Genomic DNA, 21,314 nt, shown 5'->3' with positions numbered 1-21,314 from the left:
CTATGCTCCTTAGCATCATTTTTTTTTCTTTTTATTTTTTTATATCATATTTTGGTCCTTTTTAATAAATCTCTATGGGTTTTATAATTTTTTTTGTATAAACTTATTTTACTTGTGTTAATATTTGAAGGTCAAGAAAATAATACACTTTTTTATTAAAATTTTATATAAGTTATTTTCAAAAATGGATGATTATTTTTGTGTAATTAATAATATTATATAGTAGCAACAATTACATTCTTTTATCCTACCGATTTTTTTTTCTTATCTTTTTCTAAAATTTAAACTTTGAATTAAAACGCTGTCAGAAAAAAATGGCGTTACAAACTAGGACAAAAGGATGGGAAAAAGATTCGAAAATAAATGCTGATTATGAATATGAAAAGCTTATCAAATTAGAAAATAAATTCAAAATTAAAACATGGATAGATAAGGGTGAGAAGGAGGGATACCTTTATAACATTGTTCCTACTACTATGAGTGTGTTAGTAAAAGATTCCACCAAAACGCAAAAAAAAACAGGTACCTATTTTGCATTTTTGTTATGTCTTATCATTTTTCATCTTTTCTATTTATGATAATATATACACTATTTCATGTGTTATTACATTGGTTTGATATATTATGATAACGATTTTTGCACATTTTATCAATATATATTTTTTTTTTTTTTTTTTTTACCCCTTAGGTGTTCATATGTATTTCGTTTCGGATAACAACAAGACATGGCGACTTACGTTATTTTATCGACCCTACTTTTATTTAAAAACTAAGAATATATACAACTATGAATCAGTTAGTAATTTTTTAAAAAAAGAACTAGGTAAATATAATGTCGAAATTGAATTTGTAAAAAAAGATGACATAAGTTTATTTGATCATTTAAACAAAAAAAGAAGTTATTTAAATAATATTTTTTTCAAGCTATCGTTTGATACTATTGAAAATTTAGTAAGGTCAAGAAGTTTTTTAGAAAGAATAATAGAAAGAAATAAAAAAAGTAAAGATGATAATAATGATAAACATATATTTAATGATGATGAATTATCATATAGCAAATTAGAATTTTCATGTAAAAATGATATGTATGTAAAATATGATCAAGGGAAAAATGATAAAGAAAAAGAACAAATAAATAGCTTTACTAAAAATGATTATAAAAACAAAGACAATTATAATAACACAGAAACATATACTAAACAAAAATGGAACAAAAATACAAACAATGAAAATGCAAATAATGAGGGAAATACTCTAGAAACTTCTAATAATATACTCAATATGAACGATATTATTGTTAATATGAAAAAAATCATTTTAAGTAAAGAAGAAATAATGAGTGAAATGGTTGAATTATATGAATATGATGTAAAATATACTACACGTTTATGTATAGATAAAAATATAAGATGTGGTTTGTGGTATAAAGTTACAAGGCTAGAAGATGAAATTTATACTGAACAAATATATTTTGAAGTTTTGAAAAAAGAAATATTAGCACCTTTAAATGTTCTTGCATGGGATATAGAATGTTATAAAGATGAATTAAAGTTTCCAGATAAAGAAAAGGATGAAATTATTTTAATATCATATATGTATAATGCTCAAGGTTATTTAATAGTTAATAGAAATGTAATGAGTAAAAATATACGCGAATTTTTATACAAACCTAATAATGAATATTCAGGAGCTGGTACATTTAAAATTTTTAATGAGCAAAATGAATATTTTTTATTAAAAAGGTTTATAGAACATATAAAATTATTACGTATACATATATTTGTTACATATAATGGGGATTTTTTTGATATACCATATTTATGCAGAAGATGTGAAATAAATAATATTAGTGTTCCAAAAGAGATTGGGTTCATTATGAACAACAAAAAGGAATGTTCATGTAATTTTATATTAAATATAGATGCATATAAATGGGTAGAAAGAGATTCTTATTTACCCAATGGATCTAGAACATTAAAAAGTGTTTGTAAAATTAAATTAAAATACAATCCAACAGAAGTAGATCCTGAACTTATGGTACCCATTGCTAGAAATAATCCACAGCATTTAGCTGTCTATAGTGTTTCTGATGCTGTTGCAACATTTTATTTATATGATAAATTTATTCACAGCTTTTTATTTGCATTATGTTCTATAATACCTATGAATCCTGATAATGTACTAAGACAAGGTAGCGGGACTTTATGTGAACAACTTTTAATGGCAGAAGCATATAAAAAAAATATTTTATTTCCAAATAAATCTAAACCTATTTATAATCAATATTTCACTGATGTTAATAATAAAAAAAAATATTTTATTTATGATGATTCATTTGTTGGGGGAAAAGTGCAAAGTTTAAAATGTGGTATTTATAGGGATGATTTGAAAGAAAATTTTCATTTAAATTCTGATACATATAAATATTTATTAAATAATGTTGATAATATTATAGATTTTTGGATTCAAAAAGATTTGAACAAAAATCTGAATATTAATGATAAAAAATATGTGAGTAAAAAACAAATTTTAAATCTCGAAAATATTAAAAATGACATTATTCAAAAATTAACATTTTTTATTCAGAACCCAAATATAAGTTCATGCCCTAATATTTATCATTTAGATGTGGCTGCAATGTATCCAAATATTATATTATCACATAGATTGCAACCAAATGCTATAATAACACCCGATCATTGCTTTAATTGTTCTTATTATAAGCAAAGACATTTATGTCAAAAAAAAATGATTTGGAAAAGAAAACTTGAAATATCTCCTATTGATTATGGTCATATTTTGTCTCTAAAACAGGACTTAAAGACGCGGCTATTTTATCCCCAAAACCCCTATTTCAAAATGGAGAACAATGAAGATTCAGAAAGCACCGCAAATGATGCTGTTATGAAGCCCATGGTTAACAAAAAGAAATCGTAAGTGCTTTTTCTTAATCTTTTTCATGTTTTCTTCTTTTTTTCCCTTTTTTTTCCCTTTTTCTCCATTGTTTATACACACTATCCCCGTTTATTTATTTCTCACAGATGGAACGAACTAACTGAGAAACAGCAGCATGACGAACTGATGAAGGTGATAAAAGAGTGTTCTCAAAAAGTATTTAAAAAGACAAAGTTGGCAAAGGAAGTAGATGCATCTAGTTTGATTTGCCAAAGAGAAAATCCATTTTATGTTGATACAGTAAAAACATTTAGAGACAGAAGATATGTTTATAAAAGAGGGTTAAAAGAATGTGAACATGAAAAGAGAGAACTATTAAAACAAAGTAAAATAGATTATGTTAAAATTCACGAATTAGATGAAAAAATATTATTAAATGATTCATTACAATTAGCTCATAAATGTATATTAAATAGTTTTTATGGATATGTAAAAAGAAAAAGTAGTAGATGGTATTCAGATCAAATGGGGGCAGTTGTTACATATACTGGATCTCAAATTATAAATGATGCTTTTAAATTAATTGATAAAATAGGTATACCTATGGAATTAGATACAGACGGTATCTGGTGTATGTTACCAAAACGTTTTCCTGAAATATATGATGTATACATATTAGATAAAGATGAACTAAACAATATTAAACAGTATGAAAATATGACAGAAGATGCAATAAAAAATAATAAAAATATTAAAAAAATGAACTTTGAATTTCCAACAAATATATTAAATCTTGAAATGCATAAAAAATGGACTAATAATCAATACTTAGTATATAATGAAAAAACTAACGATTATGATTGTATAAGTAAAAATGAAATATTTTTCGAATTAGATGGTCCATGGCATAGTATGTTTTTGCCTGCATCTGAAAAATCAGATGATTTATTAAAAAAAAGATATGTTGTATTTAATGATAAATATCAAATAAGTGAATTAAAAGGTTTTGAAATTAAAAGAAGAGGAGAATTAAGAATTATACAAAGATTTCAAAGTGAAATATTTAATAATTTTTTAAAAGGAAAAACAAAAGAAGAATCATATTATTATGCATCTTTGACTGCAAATAAATGGAAAAATTTAATAGATTCTAAAGCTATAGATATAGAAAATGATGATGAATTATTTGATTTAATTTTAGCTAAAAAGGTTTTAAACAAATCAGTAAAAGAACAACCAAATGCAAAAAGTTTGGGTATAACAACTGCAAAAAGATTAAGTGAATTATTAAGTAATACGAGTTATATCGAAGATAATAATGTATCTACACAATTTATCGTAGCATCTAAACCTATAGGTTCTGATGTCACATTTAGAGCAATTCCAATACAAATCTTTAAAACAAATGTAGATACACAAATATTTTATCTAAGTAAATGGCTAAGTATGCAATTCCCCCCAAATGTACCAGTCAATGTTAGAGATATTATAGATTGGGATTATTATAAACAAAAATTAGAAGTGCAAATTTTGAAGCTAGTTATTATACCAGCTATTAAACAAAATATTAATAACCCAATCACTTCCATATCAATTCCTGATTGGTTAGAAAAACAGATAAATATTTCAGAGGAAAAACAAAAAAAAATTACCTCATTTTTTCTTAAAAAAGAAAAACCTGAGATGCTAAGTAACACTATAAAGAAGGATCATTTAGGAATAGAAACAGATATAGTCAATGATACTGCAACTTATAACGGATCCGATATGTTAGATAATGATTCTAGTGGCATAGTTAAAAAATACGATCATGAAAATCAACCAAAAGACAAAAATTGTGCATTTTCTATTGAGGGATCGGTGCATAATTCAGGTCCGAAAAAAACAAAAAAACGGTTATTAGAACAATGCTTATTAGACAATTTTATATCTAAGAAAAATAAAATAATTTTAATAAATGATGATGAAACAAATAATATTACAAATAGTTTACAATATAAGAAAGGTAACTCTCTAGGCATTCATGCAGAAAATAACAGCAACTATATTTTAATTGATAACCAAAAAATTAATATTAATACTTTAAAACAAGCTGAATTATATAACTTATTTGAAACAAATTTTAAAAACTGGATTTTAATTACAAATAAAATATGGAAAAATAATAGAGCTCAAATTCGAAAAATAAAAAATGAAGAAAAAAATAAAAAAAAACAACAAAGTTTATCATTCAATGACGATGGACCACAAAATAGTGAAAATAATTATAAACAAAATAATATGTCTAATTTGGATCCAAAATATATGCACATTATTCAAAATCCTATGGATATTGTTTATCTATACAAAAAAAATAAAAAAGGAGGGGGAAAAAAACGGGCAAATGAAAAAATCAATGATAAACAAAAAAATAGTAGAAAAAGCGGAAAGGGTAATAATTTAGGAAAAAATAATAACACTGAAAAAAACCGAACAACTAATAATCCTAATACAACAAAAAATGACAAAAAAGAGACATTACTTAAACCATATTTGAAATATTTCAAGCATGAAAATGAATATGATTCATCAAGTTCTGACGAAAATAACGATGGGATAGATGATAAGAACGATATGTTTAATAAAGATGATGCTTTAGATCCAAACGATGATGATGGTATTTATTATGCTATTGTATCATTAAAAAACACAAATAAATTTTATAAAATAAAACTACAAATATATAGGCATATATATATAAATAATTATAATCCATTAGACATAAAAAGTAATAAAAATATTACAATAAAATTATTATCAACAAATAGTGAAAATACAATATTTAAATCAAAGCCACATGCTAATTTTTTTCTTCCAAGAAATGTTAAAATATTTAATTTATATGAATTTATTATGTCTGAAAAATATTTTAATAAATATATAATCAATACATTAAATGCTAATTATCATGAAAGTATAATATCAGTATATGAAACAAAAATCCCATTGTATTTTGACTTTTTAAGTAGATATGGAAATTCAGTTGAAATTGAATCAAATAATTATAACTGTATATTTGATGAAAATAAATGTTTTAAATCACATTGTTTTACTAAACTAGAAAAAAATCCAGGAAAAAATATATCTACCAATTATTTAGATGATGTACATATAATATATATTAACATATTTCACACACTTATTGACAATATATGTAATCGAATATTTATAAATGTTTATGATCAATTTGAGGATGATTCAAATGAGATCCTTTTTGGAAATAAAATTATGTATAGTGGTATTGGAAAGGAAGAAAATGACTTTGATCCATATCAACAATTTTCTAAATTTTTAAAGCTTGAACAAATATATCTTCAATTAAGTGCCAATAATTATGGCAACGATAATAAAAATTTGAATAGCTTATCAAAAAATACAAATATCGAAACAACGAAAGGAATCGAAAATGATGAAAATATTAATAACCTTATTCCAAATTTCCAAAAAGATGAACTTAAAAAAAAAGCAATGAATACTATATTCGATAAAGAATTTTTTATAAAAAATGTTGAAAGAGATTTTTTATTTTTATATCATTATAGAAAATTTGATATTTATTATGAAGATAATCCAAATGTTTATAAGGTGTTAGAATATTTAGATCTATATTTAAATAAATATCGTGCAAACATATTAACAGGAAAAAAGAAATATATTTTTTATGTTTGTTCAACTATTGATAGAAGCAAACTAGGTTGGTGGAGTACTAATAAATATTTCCCTTGTTATTTTTATAAAATTGAAAACCCTCATAAATATCAAAATATTCCACAAAAAAATTACAAAGTAAATGCATTTAATTTATCTTTAGAATTATTCTATCAAAATTATCATAAAGTTGAAGAAGACATTAGCTTTGCTAGAATATCAAGTATACCTTTATTTAACCTTCTTAACGTCAAAAAAAATAATCAAAAACATAAATTTATATATGATACATTATATGCTTCTTTTTTAAAAAAATCAAAAGGTATCTTGTGGTTATCTTACTTTGGAAATTCGGATTTGGGCATTCCATATCTAAATATTAATAATTTTTGTGATTATGATTTGGTCAAAAAAAATGTAGATATAGTTAACCAAGGTATATATAGAGGATATATTGTTCATTTATTTTTCAATGAATCCCTTATTTTTAATAGTGTTCGACTTTTTACAAAATATGCCAGTGTTCAAAATAATAAGGAATATGTTTCTGTCACAAATACTAAAAAGGAAGAACAAAATGAGTCAAAAACAGAAATAGAAAAAAGATATAACCAAAAAAATAAGTTTACATCTGGAAATAGCGAATTTTCGAAAAATAGGATAAACAATGAAATGAATAACGATAACGAGCATAATAAAAATGAAAAAAAAAATACAGGGCGAGAAACATATCAGGGAAATAACGACGACGATCTTTCAACAACAGATGAAAATAGACTAGACATATCTACTAACAATGTTGATGAATATGAAATTGATGATTTGAGTGAAAAAAAAAATTATGTAAAAAATAAATATGATATTAATGATATCGTAGAATATAATTCACACGTTTCACAATTTAGTAATTTTGCTTTTAAATTATTAGGTCAATGCTTAGAATATTTAATATCTAAAATTTCTTCATTATCATTGTTAACTACTAATAAAACTTTTGAGAGTATTTCTGAAATATTTACATCATTTTATTCTTGGATTTCGAATAATTCTAGTTTGTTATATGACGTTGCATTATATAATAAAGTTTTAGAGTGTTCCGAAATGTATCAAAACAATTTAATTAATATTATAAAAAAAAAATTTAATTCTAATATTATTTATGCAGATTTAAGAAATTTTGTAATATCTTTTAATGAATATTCGGTTATTTCAGGTCGAAATATTTTAAAAAATTTAATTACATATTTTTCACAAAATGATTCAATATATGCAAATGTCCCGTTTCACATAAAACAAGAATATATAGCTGCATGTCAATTTGATAAATATAATTTTATAAGATATAAAGAATATTATAATCCTGATGAAGAAAATACAGATGAAAATTTAAAAATAATTGAATATCTACCACCTATATGTGAATCGTTTTTACGATATGTATTAGACGCTATTACACTGAGCCCATTACAAGATATATTAGCACTTTATGGAAATAAAGCAAATTTAAGAACAAATGAAGAAAATTTGGAAATACAAAAAGATGAAAAAAACTATTTTAATATAATATTAAAATCGGACAAACTTACTGATAAAATAAATCTAGCACAAAGAGAAAATTTAAAATATATTTATGATAAATCATTTGATGAACTAGAAGAAGTGTGTGAAACTTTCTCCTTAATAAATGAAAGTATAGATGTATTATCTTTTAAAATTGAAGAAAAATTAAAAAATTTATGGTTTATTCCAGGAAATGTATATAAAAAAATTATGAAATCAATCAAGTACAAAAATTATTTAATAGAAAATTATTGGCCTTATGATAATGATATTGATGAAAATAATTTAAATTTAGCACCATTTTTATTCCCTCAAACTTTAGGAAATTTAGCAAAAAAACAAAATAATTGGAGATTAGAAATTGTTAAATTTTGCATTTTTTTAATGCAAAATGATAAATTACTAAATTTGGAAAATGAAAATTCTAATGAAGCTTTTCATGAAAAAAGGCATGAACTATATGAAATGATAGATGCTAGTGAATATAACCGAAAAAATTCTTTGTGGACAAGTCCATGCCATGAATTAACATTAAAAGATATATTTTGTGAAAACTGTTCATCAGTTAATCATATGAATGTAGTAACCAGTTTAGTAGAAGCAGAAATTAATGGAAAACGATCTTTTATTTGGTTATGCAAAAATTGCAATTCAAAATATGACAATGAATTTATAGAAACTAAAATTTTGTCACATCTCCAAGATACTTTTGACGCATACAACGTAAGTTATTTTATAAATTATTTCATTTTTTTTATCCCATCTAATGTATTATCTATCATATTTGTCTACATGCAATTTTTATTGTCTCTCCAAATTTATTCGTATACTGGTCTATTTATATTTCCCTTTTTTTTCATATCAACAGGCACAAGATATTGTGTGCAACAATTGTAATGCTATCAAATCGTTTCACAGAAGAGCCATTTGTAAGTGTGGAAAAACATTTGTTCCTCGCTTAGAAATAAGTAATTGGGTCCAAACATTAGAAATAATGGAGAGTTTAGCTAACATGCTAAATATGCCACTATTATTAGATGTTTTGAAATCGATGAAAACATATCTTATATGAGGATACTTGTTGATATTTTTTTAAGTAACAACCATTAATCGTTAAGCATATCCTATTTTTTTTTTCCTTTTATTTATTTTACCACATTTGTTTTTTTAAATAAATATATTTCATTTATGGGTATTATGCTTACAAAGAACATCCTAATATATTTATATTGGTGAAAATATATGCATATTTCTATATGGATGCTTTTAAGGAAATATTCTTTATATGCATATATATTGATATATTTTCTTATCCAAAAAATAGTTTGGCATAACATATAATTTCACGAAAACATAATCATACGTAGATTTTCACAATATATAGTTTCTTATCATGAAATAATTTTCTGTCAAAAATAAAACTTAATTTTTTTAAATTTTACACGCATTATACATTTCATAATGGGACAAATAAATTATTTTTTTTGAGATAGAAACGTTGTTCATCTCATGTGAGCTAGTTTTACTTTTCATTGAGTTTATAGCTGCAAAATTTCTATATTGGTCATGCATATAATCATTATTAACGAAAAATCCAATTTTTCTCTCCAATCATACTTCCAAGCTCTTTAGATACGAATGAACATCTAAAAATAGTGTATGAAATAAAGCGAATAATCACAAAGTTGTCATTTGGGCGCATCATATATATATATGTATTAACACTAGTTTCTCCTATTAATAGTGTAACAATTAAATACGAATCGGGTAGGAAAATAATAAGCATTAAGCAGTAAAAATAATTTATTCCCCCTTATAATTAATGCATGTATATTGGTTAGTGTGCAACTCTTGTTATCAATAAATGTGCGTATTTTTATTGTGGGGAATGTTGTGTGTGCATTTTACTATATATATTTTTTTTTACACTTTACACTACAAGAAGTTTAATACATTGAAATAATATTAAAATTTTATTATATCTTTGCCTTTTTCTTAATTTACCTTTAGTGATTAAATATTGTAATGGATTTGGTAAAAAGTCATGAAGAGGTTCAAATGCTGAAGCAAGAATATCCCTGTAGAATTTTAAAATAAATTATATAAAAAGTTGTGAATTGTAATCTTTTGCACAATTATTAACATTATTATAATATTTATATAGACATACTGAATTCTTTTTTTGTGGACTTTTAATAATCTTTGTTTAGTGTTCATAAACTCTTCTTCATCGACTTTTCTTTGAATTTCTTCGACCCTCATTAAGGAATCCAAAGACTCAAGTACTTCTTGTGTATCTTCAACCGGGGCCTTAATTGTAGAATTACAGAATAGTGTGGTTATTAATTACATGTTTTAATATCATAATTCGAAAATGAAAACTCATTTTTATTTATGGTTATGCATATTATATTATTTTTTTACGTGTATGTTTATTTTGAAATCGTCATCGTGCTCAGTATTTTTTTTTAACTTATTGCGACCAGCCTATATAAATGATATATATGTTTAATTAAGAAAATAAAATATAAACGTAGCATTTATTGGAAAGTTAAACTGGAGTTAGTATTCATAATTTCACTGAATGAAGTATGCAAATTATTAGGGTTATTATATATTTAATTTTTAGACATACCGGGCTTATGGGAATAATTTTTTCATTTAGAACAAAGTTATAGAAAAAACAACAAAAAAACAAATAGGTTGAAACAAAAAAGTAATTCATTTCTCTTAATGTATTCAGAAGTTTATTTTAAAAAAATCCAAATTTTATGATATTTTATTTATATCCACACAGTGTAAGAGATTATAAATTATAAATATAGGAAACAGTTATATATATATAATATATTGAGATATTTTTTATATTTTTTAAAATAAATTGTAAACAAATTAAACCGTTTCATACATACTTCCCTTAACTTGGTTGAACATCGAAATTTCCATTGTTCCCCAAAAAACACATATACTTATACATTTGAAATAAACGGTTGCATAAAAAAAAATTAGTGTAAATACAGCTTCGATCTAGCCATTATATGTATATTTTTTTTTTTTTTTTTGAAATATTTTGCCTTGATATAGCCATTTGTACATAAAAAATAACAAATAAAATTAATTAAATAATTGATTAATCAGTTAAATAAATGAGTAAATAAATATTATATGTGTTAACTAATATAATCATATTCCTTATATATAATTCCATATATACACAAAACATGCCAAATGTTACAAAGATCCAATTTTGTTTGATTTAAGTTTTGAAAATTTATAACTTAACATTTTAATTTATTTTATAAAATTGTTGAATTGAAAAAGACATTCATATGAAGAATTTTAAAAAATTACATAAATGGCAATAATTTTATGTAAATTTTTATATTTAAACATTATTTTGGTTATTTTCTTTAGGTCCTTTTTTTGTTGTTTACAGAAAATCGAGCAATAACATGTAAAAATAAAATTTTCATTTTAAGTCTTATGATTTTTATTTTAATATATTAAATATTTTTCTCCATAAATTAATCAAATAAAAAACAGAAACCCGATATCCCAGTGGTAAATATAATCTGAAAAAAAAACTTATAAATTTATGTAAAAATAGTAACCTTTGGAAACAACATTTTAAGTTTATAGAATTTTTGATTATATATATTTTTTATTATGCATATGTTAAATATATGGATTACACATGTACATTATATTGTTCGTTAAAAATTAATAAATTTTATTTATTTTATTCGCATTTATACTATGCTTAATTATGTTTTAATTTTTCATTTCTTGGAAAATGACGTTAGAAAAAAATAAATATATATATCGATTGTTTGCTTTGTGCGCATAAAATAAATGCGCCATTTGTGTTTTTAAATTTATTTGCATAGGATTATTAACACAAATATATATTTCACTATTTTACACACATATTTATAAGATTCCTATTCTCCAAAAATATATAATAAATAAATAAATAAATAATAAGATAATAAAAGAAAATAAACAAAAACGAAAATAGAGGAACAAATTTTAATATATACAGTCAAAAAGCCTGCTTCCTGTTTCCTCAGACATAAATTTCCATTTTTATTCACATATATTTTTATTAGTGATATAATTAAATTTTTCTATTGTCATATATGATACCATTATATATATTAACAGTTATGTATATTTTTAAATAAATAGATAATTTATATTTTTCTGAAGATTTAGCTATATATAAATAATTAAATATAGCTTAACTTTTTTAAATGTAATTTTTTGCACCTGTGTACCTCTCCGCTTTGTATATTTCCTTCATTGTATATATATATTATTATTTATTTATATGTGTGTATATGTATTTTGTCATGCGCAGTCACTATACATAAATATATAATACACAAGCATGCCTGTATATATTATATACCCTGATCAAAGTTTTTAGAAATTATTGCATAAATAGAATGCGAAAATGTTTGATAAGGAAAACGTTATAAAAAATTGTAAGAAAAAGAAAAATGAGATAAAGGAAGTTACAAGAAAATGCCTTAGCTTGATTGATTTAAAATACAGTACCTTCACATCTCTAATAAATAAGAAGAATTCTTCTGGAATTTTTACAAACTATCAATTTAGCGATGAAGAAATAAAGTTTTATGAAGAAGAGAATTGCTCAAATGATGTATATTTTCCAGAAAGTTCCTACACGAGCAATGATTTTAAAAATTTACTAGGATGGGTACCAAGAAATTTAAAAATTTCAGAGCCTATTAGTACTGATTCTATTCCATGCGCCTTTTTTTTTTTAAATGATGAAAAATCAACAAGAAGTGATAAAATCATATTATATTTACATAAATTTAATGAAGACTTAGGAATGATAATTCCAACTGTAAACGCCTTGCATAAAAAGTTAAATTTAAATATAATTGCTATGGAATATTCAGGGTATGGTGCCAGCTTTGATATTTATGAGCAGAAATCAGTATCAATCGTGAATGATGCGTTTACTATTTTAAAATTTATTTTTAATTTTTTAAAAATACCATATAGTAATGTTTATATAATGTGTTATGAATTTTTGGCTAGCCCAGCTATAGAGGTGGTCAATCGATTGGAAGAAGTGTATGGAGAAAGTGGAACGTTGGGGGGATTAATACTTATCAAACCCCAATTTATTGAAATTTTTAACGCGAGCACACCAAATAATAATAATAATAATAATAATAATAATAATAATAATAATAATAATAATAATAATAATAATAATAATAATAATAATAATAATAATAATAATAATAATAATAATAATAATAATAATAATAATAATAATAATAATGATATTATATTAGCAGACAGTGAAGCAGATAATGAAATAACACATAAAGGCATATTTGATGAATATGTCCATACAAGTATCGATGAAGAGGTTATAATTGATGAAGAATCTGTAATCGATGATGGACGGGTTATTAAACAGAAATTTTATAATACAAATGGTAAAAAATCAAGTGAAAAAATGGAAAAAAGCAAAAAAAGGATAAATAATAACAACCGAAGCAATGATAAAAAATGGGGGGGAAATGAAGACTTCTCTAATAACAAAAATATACAGCATATAAATACTAAAAATAATATATATAGAAATAGTATGAGAAATGGAAACAATATGAGTACAAATGATGGTTATAATAATGTTACCAGTTACCAATTCTACAATGGAATATTTCGATGTAGTATGTCCTTTTTTTATACCGAAAATTCCGAGCCTTTGCCAACCGAAGATATGAGCATTCCTTGTTCATTAATGAAAAGAATATTGAAAGATAGTTTTGATATAAAGCATGTTATAAATTCAATAAAATCGATATGTTGTTCAATTTTAATATTTCATTCCGAAAATGACTCTTATAAAAATTCAAGTTCGCATATTTTATTAAGTAATGCTAAAGAGTGTAATAAAAAAGCAGCTTTTTCTTTTGATTTTATGAATGAAGATTTTATTACAGCATTTAAATGGTTTTTTTCTGAAAAATGTGATTCTCAGGTTAATGATAAATTATTTAAAAATTTATTATATTTATATGTTCCTCCAGTATGCAATAATGAAGAAAATAAAAATAATAACCCGAACGAAACAAAAAGTACGGATATAAATCGTAGCATATATTATTATAGCAATGCACACAATTCTAGTACAGATTTTAACGAATCTTTTAGCAGCAATACAAAATTAAATAGTATCGATAGTTATAGTTATAGTGATAGTGATAGTAATTTCAAAAACTTTTATATGAATAAATGTGATTCTTATAACGAACCACCAAATAGTATTCATATTCCAGACAATATTTTTATTTGCCCCGAAGTAATTCAAGAAACAAGCACATGGAGAGAAAGGAACAAGCAAATATAATTAAATGAAATAGATACTAAATTAAATTAATAATTCGAAAAAAATGTTTATCTTAGTTTATATTTTTATTATTTTATTATTTTGCTCTAATAAAAACAGTTACTATAATACTTTGGTTGTTAATACAAAATAAGTAAAACAATACGCATAAATCTATATAATTTTTTCAAACATATTATTTGGTCTATTTTTATTTCGTTACATTGATTTCTCTTTTTTAGTTATTCTACATCAATTCTCTTACATAGCACGTAGTACATTATTATTTTATATAATTTGTCGTTTAATCGTTTATTTAATTAATATAAATAATTATTCCATATAATTTTTTCTTTTAATTCGCTTTTATACTTTTCTATGTTTATCTTTATTTACTATATTATACATTTTCTTCATTCATTTAGTTTAATTATTTTTTTAAACCTAATATACGCATTATATTAGACATATAAAAATATATTAAGGGTGAAGAAACTGAATCCGATATATTTCCCCTTAATATATCTTGATAATGATATTGTTTTTTTATTCTCTTTATATTTATTTTTCATTTAATAAATGGTGATTTTTACACATTTATTTATTTATTATTTATTTTTTGTTATATTTCATATGCATATAATATGGAGGTGAATAATTTGAACATGTTTTATGTGTACATTTTTTATTTTAAAATATATTTTGTTTATCTTTATAATTTTTTTCATGTTTTATTTTTGCACAATATTTCAATTGCGCTATTAATCAATAAAAATAATAAATGTAGTGAAATAGTAACTATTGTAGGTGTGTAGGCACCATAAGAAATTAAGACTTAGCTAGCAAATCATATTTCAAGAGCTAAATAAATTTATCTTTTACTTTTTTTTTAAATATATTTAAATATTTGAACGAATAATAAAAAAAACAACAAAATATACGAAATATAAAAATTAAAAATTTAAGGAATAAAATTATTTAAATGAAAATACAGATTAGATTTTGATGTATATACACATTTCCCATATTACAATTTTAGCATTTTTTCCATAATGTAGACACTTTTAATATTAGAACATTTAAATAAATAAACTACAACAATACATAAGTGTATATGTGTACGGGAATTCGAAAAATATATGAATTTTGTAATAATATTATTGAACAATGTTTCTTATAAACAAATCGGTGAATTGTTAGTGTTTTTAATATATAAATAAAGTCTGTACATAAGTGAATATACATAATTATATATATACACTACCTTATGAATAAAAACTTAAAAACACATCATCTTTTTGTTCTCATTTAAAATGAAAGTTACTTCACCTTTTTTTCTGTTCTTTTTTGTCTCCATAATTTGGTTAAAAATGTCTAATTGCTACGAATCCCCTAGATTTAGTAATCTCAAAACAAAAGAGAATAAAGACATATCAAAGTAATCAGAAAAATAAATTATTCTCATATGTATACTTTTCCTTTTATATATGCCTATTCAAAAATTGTAAAAAGGGTATTTACAAAATTTTAATTAAAAAATATAGGGATATGGAAGAATTAAATGCAATTAATGACGAATTAATTAATAATGAAAAGGAAGATGAAGATGATGATGATGAAGAAATCGAGGGTTTAGGTGGGTCTGACTTTAATGACCTAGCACATGAAAGTCTTGAACAGGTATGTATGTATATATGTGTGTGCGTGTTCATTATTTCGCATATACATAAATAAGGAATAAATTATAGACACGCAAAAGCGATAATTTTTTGATAAATATCAAATATTTATATATCAATTAATTTCATTTTTTTCCTTATTTGCACACCATTGTTTAATTTAAAGGCTGAGGAGCAAGCAGCAATTGATCTTGAAAATTATGAAATAGAAAATATCTTGGATAAAGGTTTATATATTGTTTTCAACATTATTTTTTTTTTCTTTTGCAATTTGCATTGTTACATAGTTTGCACAATTATATATTTTCAGAAATTTACAGAATAATTCAAGAGAGATTGAAAAAATTATGGTTTGCAAAATATTAAAAAATTATTTATTCATTTTTACCACATTTCTCATAGTTCAAATTTCACTTCAATGAACTATTTATTTTTATATTATAATTCATTTAGGTATATTGGAAAATGCCGAAGGGATTATTCTAATTTATGCCCTTTAGGTTTAAAAAAAATCATTAATAAAGGAAATATAAATAATGAAACACTACGCATATATGACCAAATTTATGTTTACAGTTTTAAATAGACCTAAATATTGCTTACGTATAAATAAATATTGCATACATTCTATATTTAGTTTCAAAATATACATAAATTTTTTTTCTTAAAGGATGGAAAATATCAGAATATGATACAGGTCTTTGCATCCCTCCTGAAGCATACGAAGGACAGTTAGTTTTGAAATATTATTATTAATTTTTTTGAATGAATGTATGATATATGTATATTTTTTTTATCCCATAAACTTCATTATATTATTTTATTTTGTAGGTGTAGGTCTATAGACTTCTCGAATAGTAAAGATGTCGATAAAGAATTGCTCGCATGGAAATGTGAAGTACAATGGCCATGTATAAACTGTAAGACAATATAATATTAAACAGAATAACAAATTGCACACCTTTGAAAAAAAAAAAAAATAACGATATTAGAATATTATTACGTATTTAAAAGCTTATAGACAAATAATAATTGATATAATCATTTTAATTTAAATATATATGTTTTCTCTTGTAAAAGCACCAAAGTTAAAGATCATGGGGGAATGCCCATTCAGATGGACCCTCGTAGGGAATAGCTTATGCATAGCACCTGATGTAAAAACTACATGCTTTCGATGTTTGATTTTAATAATAAATAAGGATATGTGATAGATGTATGCTCAAATAACCATATATCATGAATTATTTTTTTTGGTAAAGGACTATGTTGGGAAATGCTCACCAGCTATGGACTTTTCAAATTATGATTATGAGCATCGAGCTAGATGGGCTAATGATTGTAAAAGAAAAAAAACTAAAAGTCTTAAATATTTTCTATATTAAACATTGATTTTACATTTATTGCACACATTTTGGTTTTTTTCATGTAAATATGCATATAATGCATTTCTATTTTATTATGCAGGTAACGCTGAGTGGAGCACATTGCCTAAATCATTTGTCAAAAATGGCCAGGAAATAAAAACCTCAACATACGGATTTGGGGGGCCCGTAGAAGAAAACGGACACGTTTTAAAAATTGTTCATTAATTTTTTATTCTTTTTTTTATTAAAAAGCTAAATTATATTTTCTTCTTAAAAATCGATATTTAATAAAATTAAATAATGCTAAAATTTATTATTAAAAATATCCTTAAAGCGTATCATTTTCACAAATAAATATGTATATTAAAAAATCAAAGCTTATAAAATGGCGGATAATTTGTATAGATTAATGTTTATGAAAAAAATAAATAAAAATAACAAAATTGAATAAAAATTTTAAATAAATAAAATAACAAAATCTAAATAATTTATTATGTGGGTGCAATAACATTTATCCCAAATTAATTTTTCATTTTTTATTTATATTTTGGGAATTTGTATTGTTACGTTCGGAATTGTTTATTTTAAAATTTTTTTTTTTATTTCTGCTTTTACATCTTCTAGGTTGAATTCTTCCATATATTCTTGATCATTCTTGAATCCAGGTATACACCCATTTTTACACTTACATAATCCACCGAGATATGACGGTATATCCTTCAAAAGGAAATAAATGAAAAAATTATTTTGAATAAATACTATATCGGAACATTAAAAAAATATTAATAAATAAGCATAGCCCCAAATATTCCTGAAGCATATGTGCATGTATTTAATCAACTTATTTTTTTTAAATTTATTTTAGAAAGCTTACTTTTTTATCCACTATCGTATTGAACCATTCGCAATTTGCAGATTCTACGTTCTCTATCGCTTTGGGTATTTTCAATTTATTTAAGGTTCTTCTACTAATCCCAAAGGCCTTTAATGTTTCAATTGTAATCCTTATATAGGATGGGGCGTTTATTAAGTACTGAATAAATAAAAAATGAAACAATACACATATAAAGAATATTAGACGCATTTGTATATATGCAGGTATGCTAAACATATCCATTTCGTGGAATTAATGTAAAATTACAAAATATTGCAAAGTTCATATATACGTACTGTGTTGAAAACTAGTTGGGGGTGAAGAAATTCAGACAATTTTGATGTACTTGCAAAAATTTTTAAAAATCGTTTATCAAATTTCCTAAGAGCAAAACCTTTTAAATCAATAAATCTATATGTCCTACATATATAATTGTGTTTTTTACTTTGTTTATTACATATTGAGAATTCATGTTCATTTGAATATACAATATAGTCTATTATAATATCTTCTGGAACATTATCTAATAAAAATGTAAAATTACATAATTTTAATCGACCGATAACAACAGGTTGGTTATCTAAAGTATATTTGTGGGAGCATGCTGCTAATGTTTTTCGTATTAAAAAATAATATGGTTTAACTCGAATCGGAAATGTAATATTATTATTTTTAAAATGTAAGTTATCATTCTTTAGTATTGGTTCTATGTTTTCTTTTCTCCATTCAACAGCTCTTGTAACTGCGTTAACTAATTCCTCTGTTTTGTCTCCATAAGATAAAATATATCTAATTAAAATTGAATCTTCTATTTTTATATTTTTTCCTCTTAATAATCCTTTTAAGGTATTTATTTTTTCCTCAAAATGTTTTGCCAGTGTATCAAGCTTAAGCAACTGTACATCTTGTCCAACGCTCATATTCTTTATTTTTATTTTTTTTTTTTAATTAGATATTATCTTATGTGCTTATTTCACATATATATATATATATATATATATATATATATATATATATATATATATATATATATATATATGTAAGTATGAATTATATTTAATATTTTTAGAGGTTCTTATTCTCTTATTTTTATCTCCACCTACATTACAGATCAAAACTATTACACACATGCACATGCGGAAATTAATTCATCTATTATATATTTTGTTTACTTGAGTTTCGAATTCGACTGCTTATTTATTCATCTCATTTCCTTATATACACCAATACTTATGTGTTTGTATTTCAATGCCTCCTTATTATGTTTAAAGCGTTTAGTAAAATTGTTAAAATTGTGAAATCAATAAGAAATAGTTTTGGTACCAAACAAAAAACATAATATAATTTGAAATGTATGCTATTTAATTTTTTGGTCTCATAATGTTTAATAAAATGTGAAATAATGTATTACTAAAATTAAGATAAAGATTTTTTGATTTTTTTATATTTAATAAGGTGAAAAAAAAAATATGTGCACATAAAATACAAATCAATAATTAAAATTATTGGATAAAATCTCAAGGAGAATAAAATAAATTAAAACAACACCCTCGAAGTTAGCTATAATCATATATAATCCATTTTTTATTAAAATAAATAATTTTACATTCATACAATTTTTTATTGAGTATGAATGATAAGAAATATGTAAAAGGGCGAAATATAAAAAATATATAAAAAATGAAAATATATAAATGTTGCTTTTTTTTATATCTTATTATAATTAAGACACAGACATTTAAATATAATAATAAAGGTATAGTTAAAAATAACAGCTGATATATTGTGGCCAAAATAAGCTTATAAAAAACAAAATATAATAAAAATTAATTACATATAACTTTAATTTTTTTCCAAAGCATTTTATGAATTACACTCAGTTAATATTATAAGCGATGGTATATTTATAAATAAGAAAAAATGAAATTTAAACATAAAGTAAATAAGGTGAAAAATACAAAAACTGTAAATAAAAATAAATTGATATATAAAACAATGGATAATGTAATTGTATGCCGACCGAGACCAGAAAACACGACTAAATAAATTACAAAAATAAAAAGGAATGATATGCCTTGTGAATAAAAAAAATTATAAGTTTTATATATCATATGTTTATGTATTATGTATATACAAAAAATAAATTGGGGTACCTTAAAGTGAAGGAAGCAATTATAAACAATACTTTGCTAAAAGTGTATTTCTTCCTATTATAATACTGTACTGCTCAAAATATTATATTTTATATTTAATAAATCATATCATATAATATGAAGTCTGAGCAAATAGGGAATTGGTATATTTAAAAAAAAAATACAATATGCTTAATTGCATATATAATATATTATATATTTAATTAAAAATACTCGTATGTGCTTCTCTTTTTTCTATTATAAATAAATTTAGAATGGTGTCATTACAAACCCATAAAAATGTTTTTATAATCTCACATTTATTAATTTTTTAACTACAAATAACCATTGTTTTTTTTAATTCTTAAATAGATTTTAATAATATCAGCATTTAATTTATATATGCCTGTATAAGATTTGGCAGAATTTTCATTTTATATAATTATTTCATTAATCTTTGTTTTATTTTACTTTTTGTAACAGATCCATGTAATAAAGAAAATACACCATCATATTTCATATGATATTATTTAAATCAAATATCTGATATTATATGAATAATATAAATTTTTGAAAATATGCTAAATATAGAACAGGTGTTTATTATACATAAATGAAATAAAATTTATTTCATGAAGTATAAATATGGCCTTTATATATACATGCGTAAGATTATGTGTATGAAATGGAAACTTTAATATGAATATATAAACATAATATTTTTTTCCGATTTGTCTTCTT

General features: G+C 23.1%; 5 protein-coding genes across 5 annotated transcripts; 3 read left to right on the top strand and 2 right to left on the bottom strand.

Moving 5' to 3' along the window:
* Window positions 1-314: 314 nt before the first annotated feature.
* On the top strand, window positions 315-9,214 carry PBANKA_1129100 (DNA polymerase epsilon catalytic subunit A, putative; the record flags this gene model as incomplete). The annotated part of the gene is made up of 4 exons (XM_034565842.1): window positions 315-522; window positions 689-2,933; window positions 3,042-8,865; window positions 9,011-9,214. The coding sequence occupies 4 exons, from the start codon at window positions 315-317 to the stop codon at window positions 9,212-9,214; spliced, it is 8,481 nt and encodes a 2,826-aa protein (XP_034422498.1).
* Window positions 9,215-9,753: 539 nt separating this feature from the next.
* On the bottom strand, window positions 9,754-10,867 carry PBANKA_1129000 (secreted ookinete protein, putative; the record flags this gene model as incomplete). Its single annotated transcript, XM_034565839.1, has 5 exons — window positions 9,754-9,788; window positions 10,147-10,220; window positions 10,313-10,452; window positions 10,567-10,629; window positions 10,778-10,867. 5 exons carry the CDS (start codon window positions 10,865-10,867, stop codon window positions 9,754-9,756), a joined length of 402 nt encoding a protein of 133 aa, XP_034422497.1.
* A 1,731-nt stretch (window positions 10,868-12,598) lies between these two features.
* Window positions 12,599-14,542, top strand: PBANKA_1128900 (conserved Plasmodium protein, unknown function; the record flags this gene model as incomplete). The annotated part of the gene is made up of 1 exon (XM_034565838.1): window positions 12,599-14,542. One exon carries the CDS (start codon window positions 12,599-12,601, stop codon window positions 14,540-14,542), a length of 1,944 nt encoding a protein of 647 aa, XP_034422496.1.
* A 1,292-nt stretch (window positions 14,543-15,834) lies between these two features.
* On the top strand, window positions 15,835-17,792 carry PBANKA_1128800 (CPW-WPC family protein; the record flags this gene model as incomplete). Its single annotated transcript, XM_034565837.1, has 10 exons — window positions 15,835-15,959; window positions 16,066-16,201; window positions 16,367-16,427; window positions 16,511-16,550; window positions 16,654-16,700; window positions 16,871-16,931; window positions 17,032-17,120; window positions 17,281-17,357; window positions 17,463-17,541; window positions 17,668-17,792. The coding sequence occupies 10 exons, from the start codon at window positions 15,835-15,837 to the stop codon at window positions 17,790-17,792; spliced, it is 840 nt and encodes a 279-aa protein (XP_034422495.1).
* A 354-nt stretch (window positions 17,793-18,146) lies between these two features.
* Window positions 18,147-19,361, bottom strand: PBANKA_1128700 (phosphatidylinositol/phosphatidylcholine transfer protein, putative; the record flags this gene model as incomplete). Its single annotated transcript, XM_034565836.1, has 3 exons — window positions 18,147-18,284; window positions 18,442-18,600; window positions 18,738-19,361. The coding sequence occupies 3 exons, from the start codon at window positions 19,359-19,361 to the stop codon at window positions 18,147-18,149; spliced, it is 921 nt and encodes a 306-aa protein (XP_034422494.1).
* Between the last annotated feature and the right edge of the window lie 1,953 nt (window positions 19,362-21,314).

This window comes from Plasmodium berghei (genome assembly GCF_900002375.2).
Source record: "Plasmodium berghei ANKA genome assembly, chromosome: 11".
Lineage (NCBI taxonomy): Eukaryota > Apicomplexa > Aconoidasida > Haemosporida > Plasmodiidae > Plasmodium > Plasmodium berghei.
The sequence above is the reverse complement of the archived record's forward strand: the minus strand, read 5'-3'. Positions and strand labels throughout refer to the sequence as shown.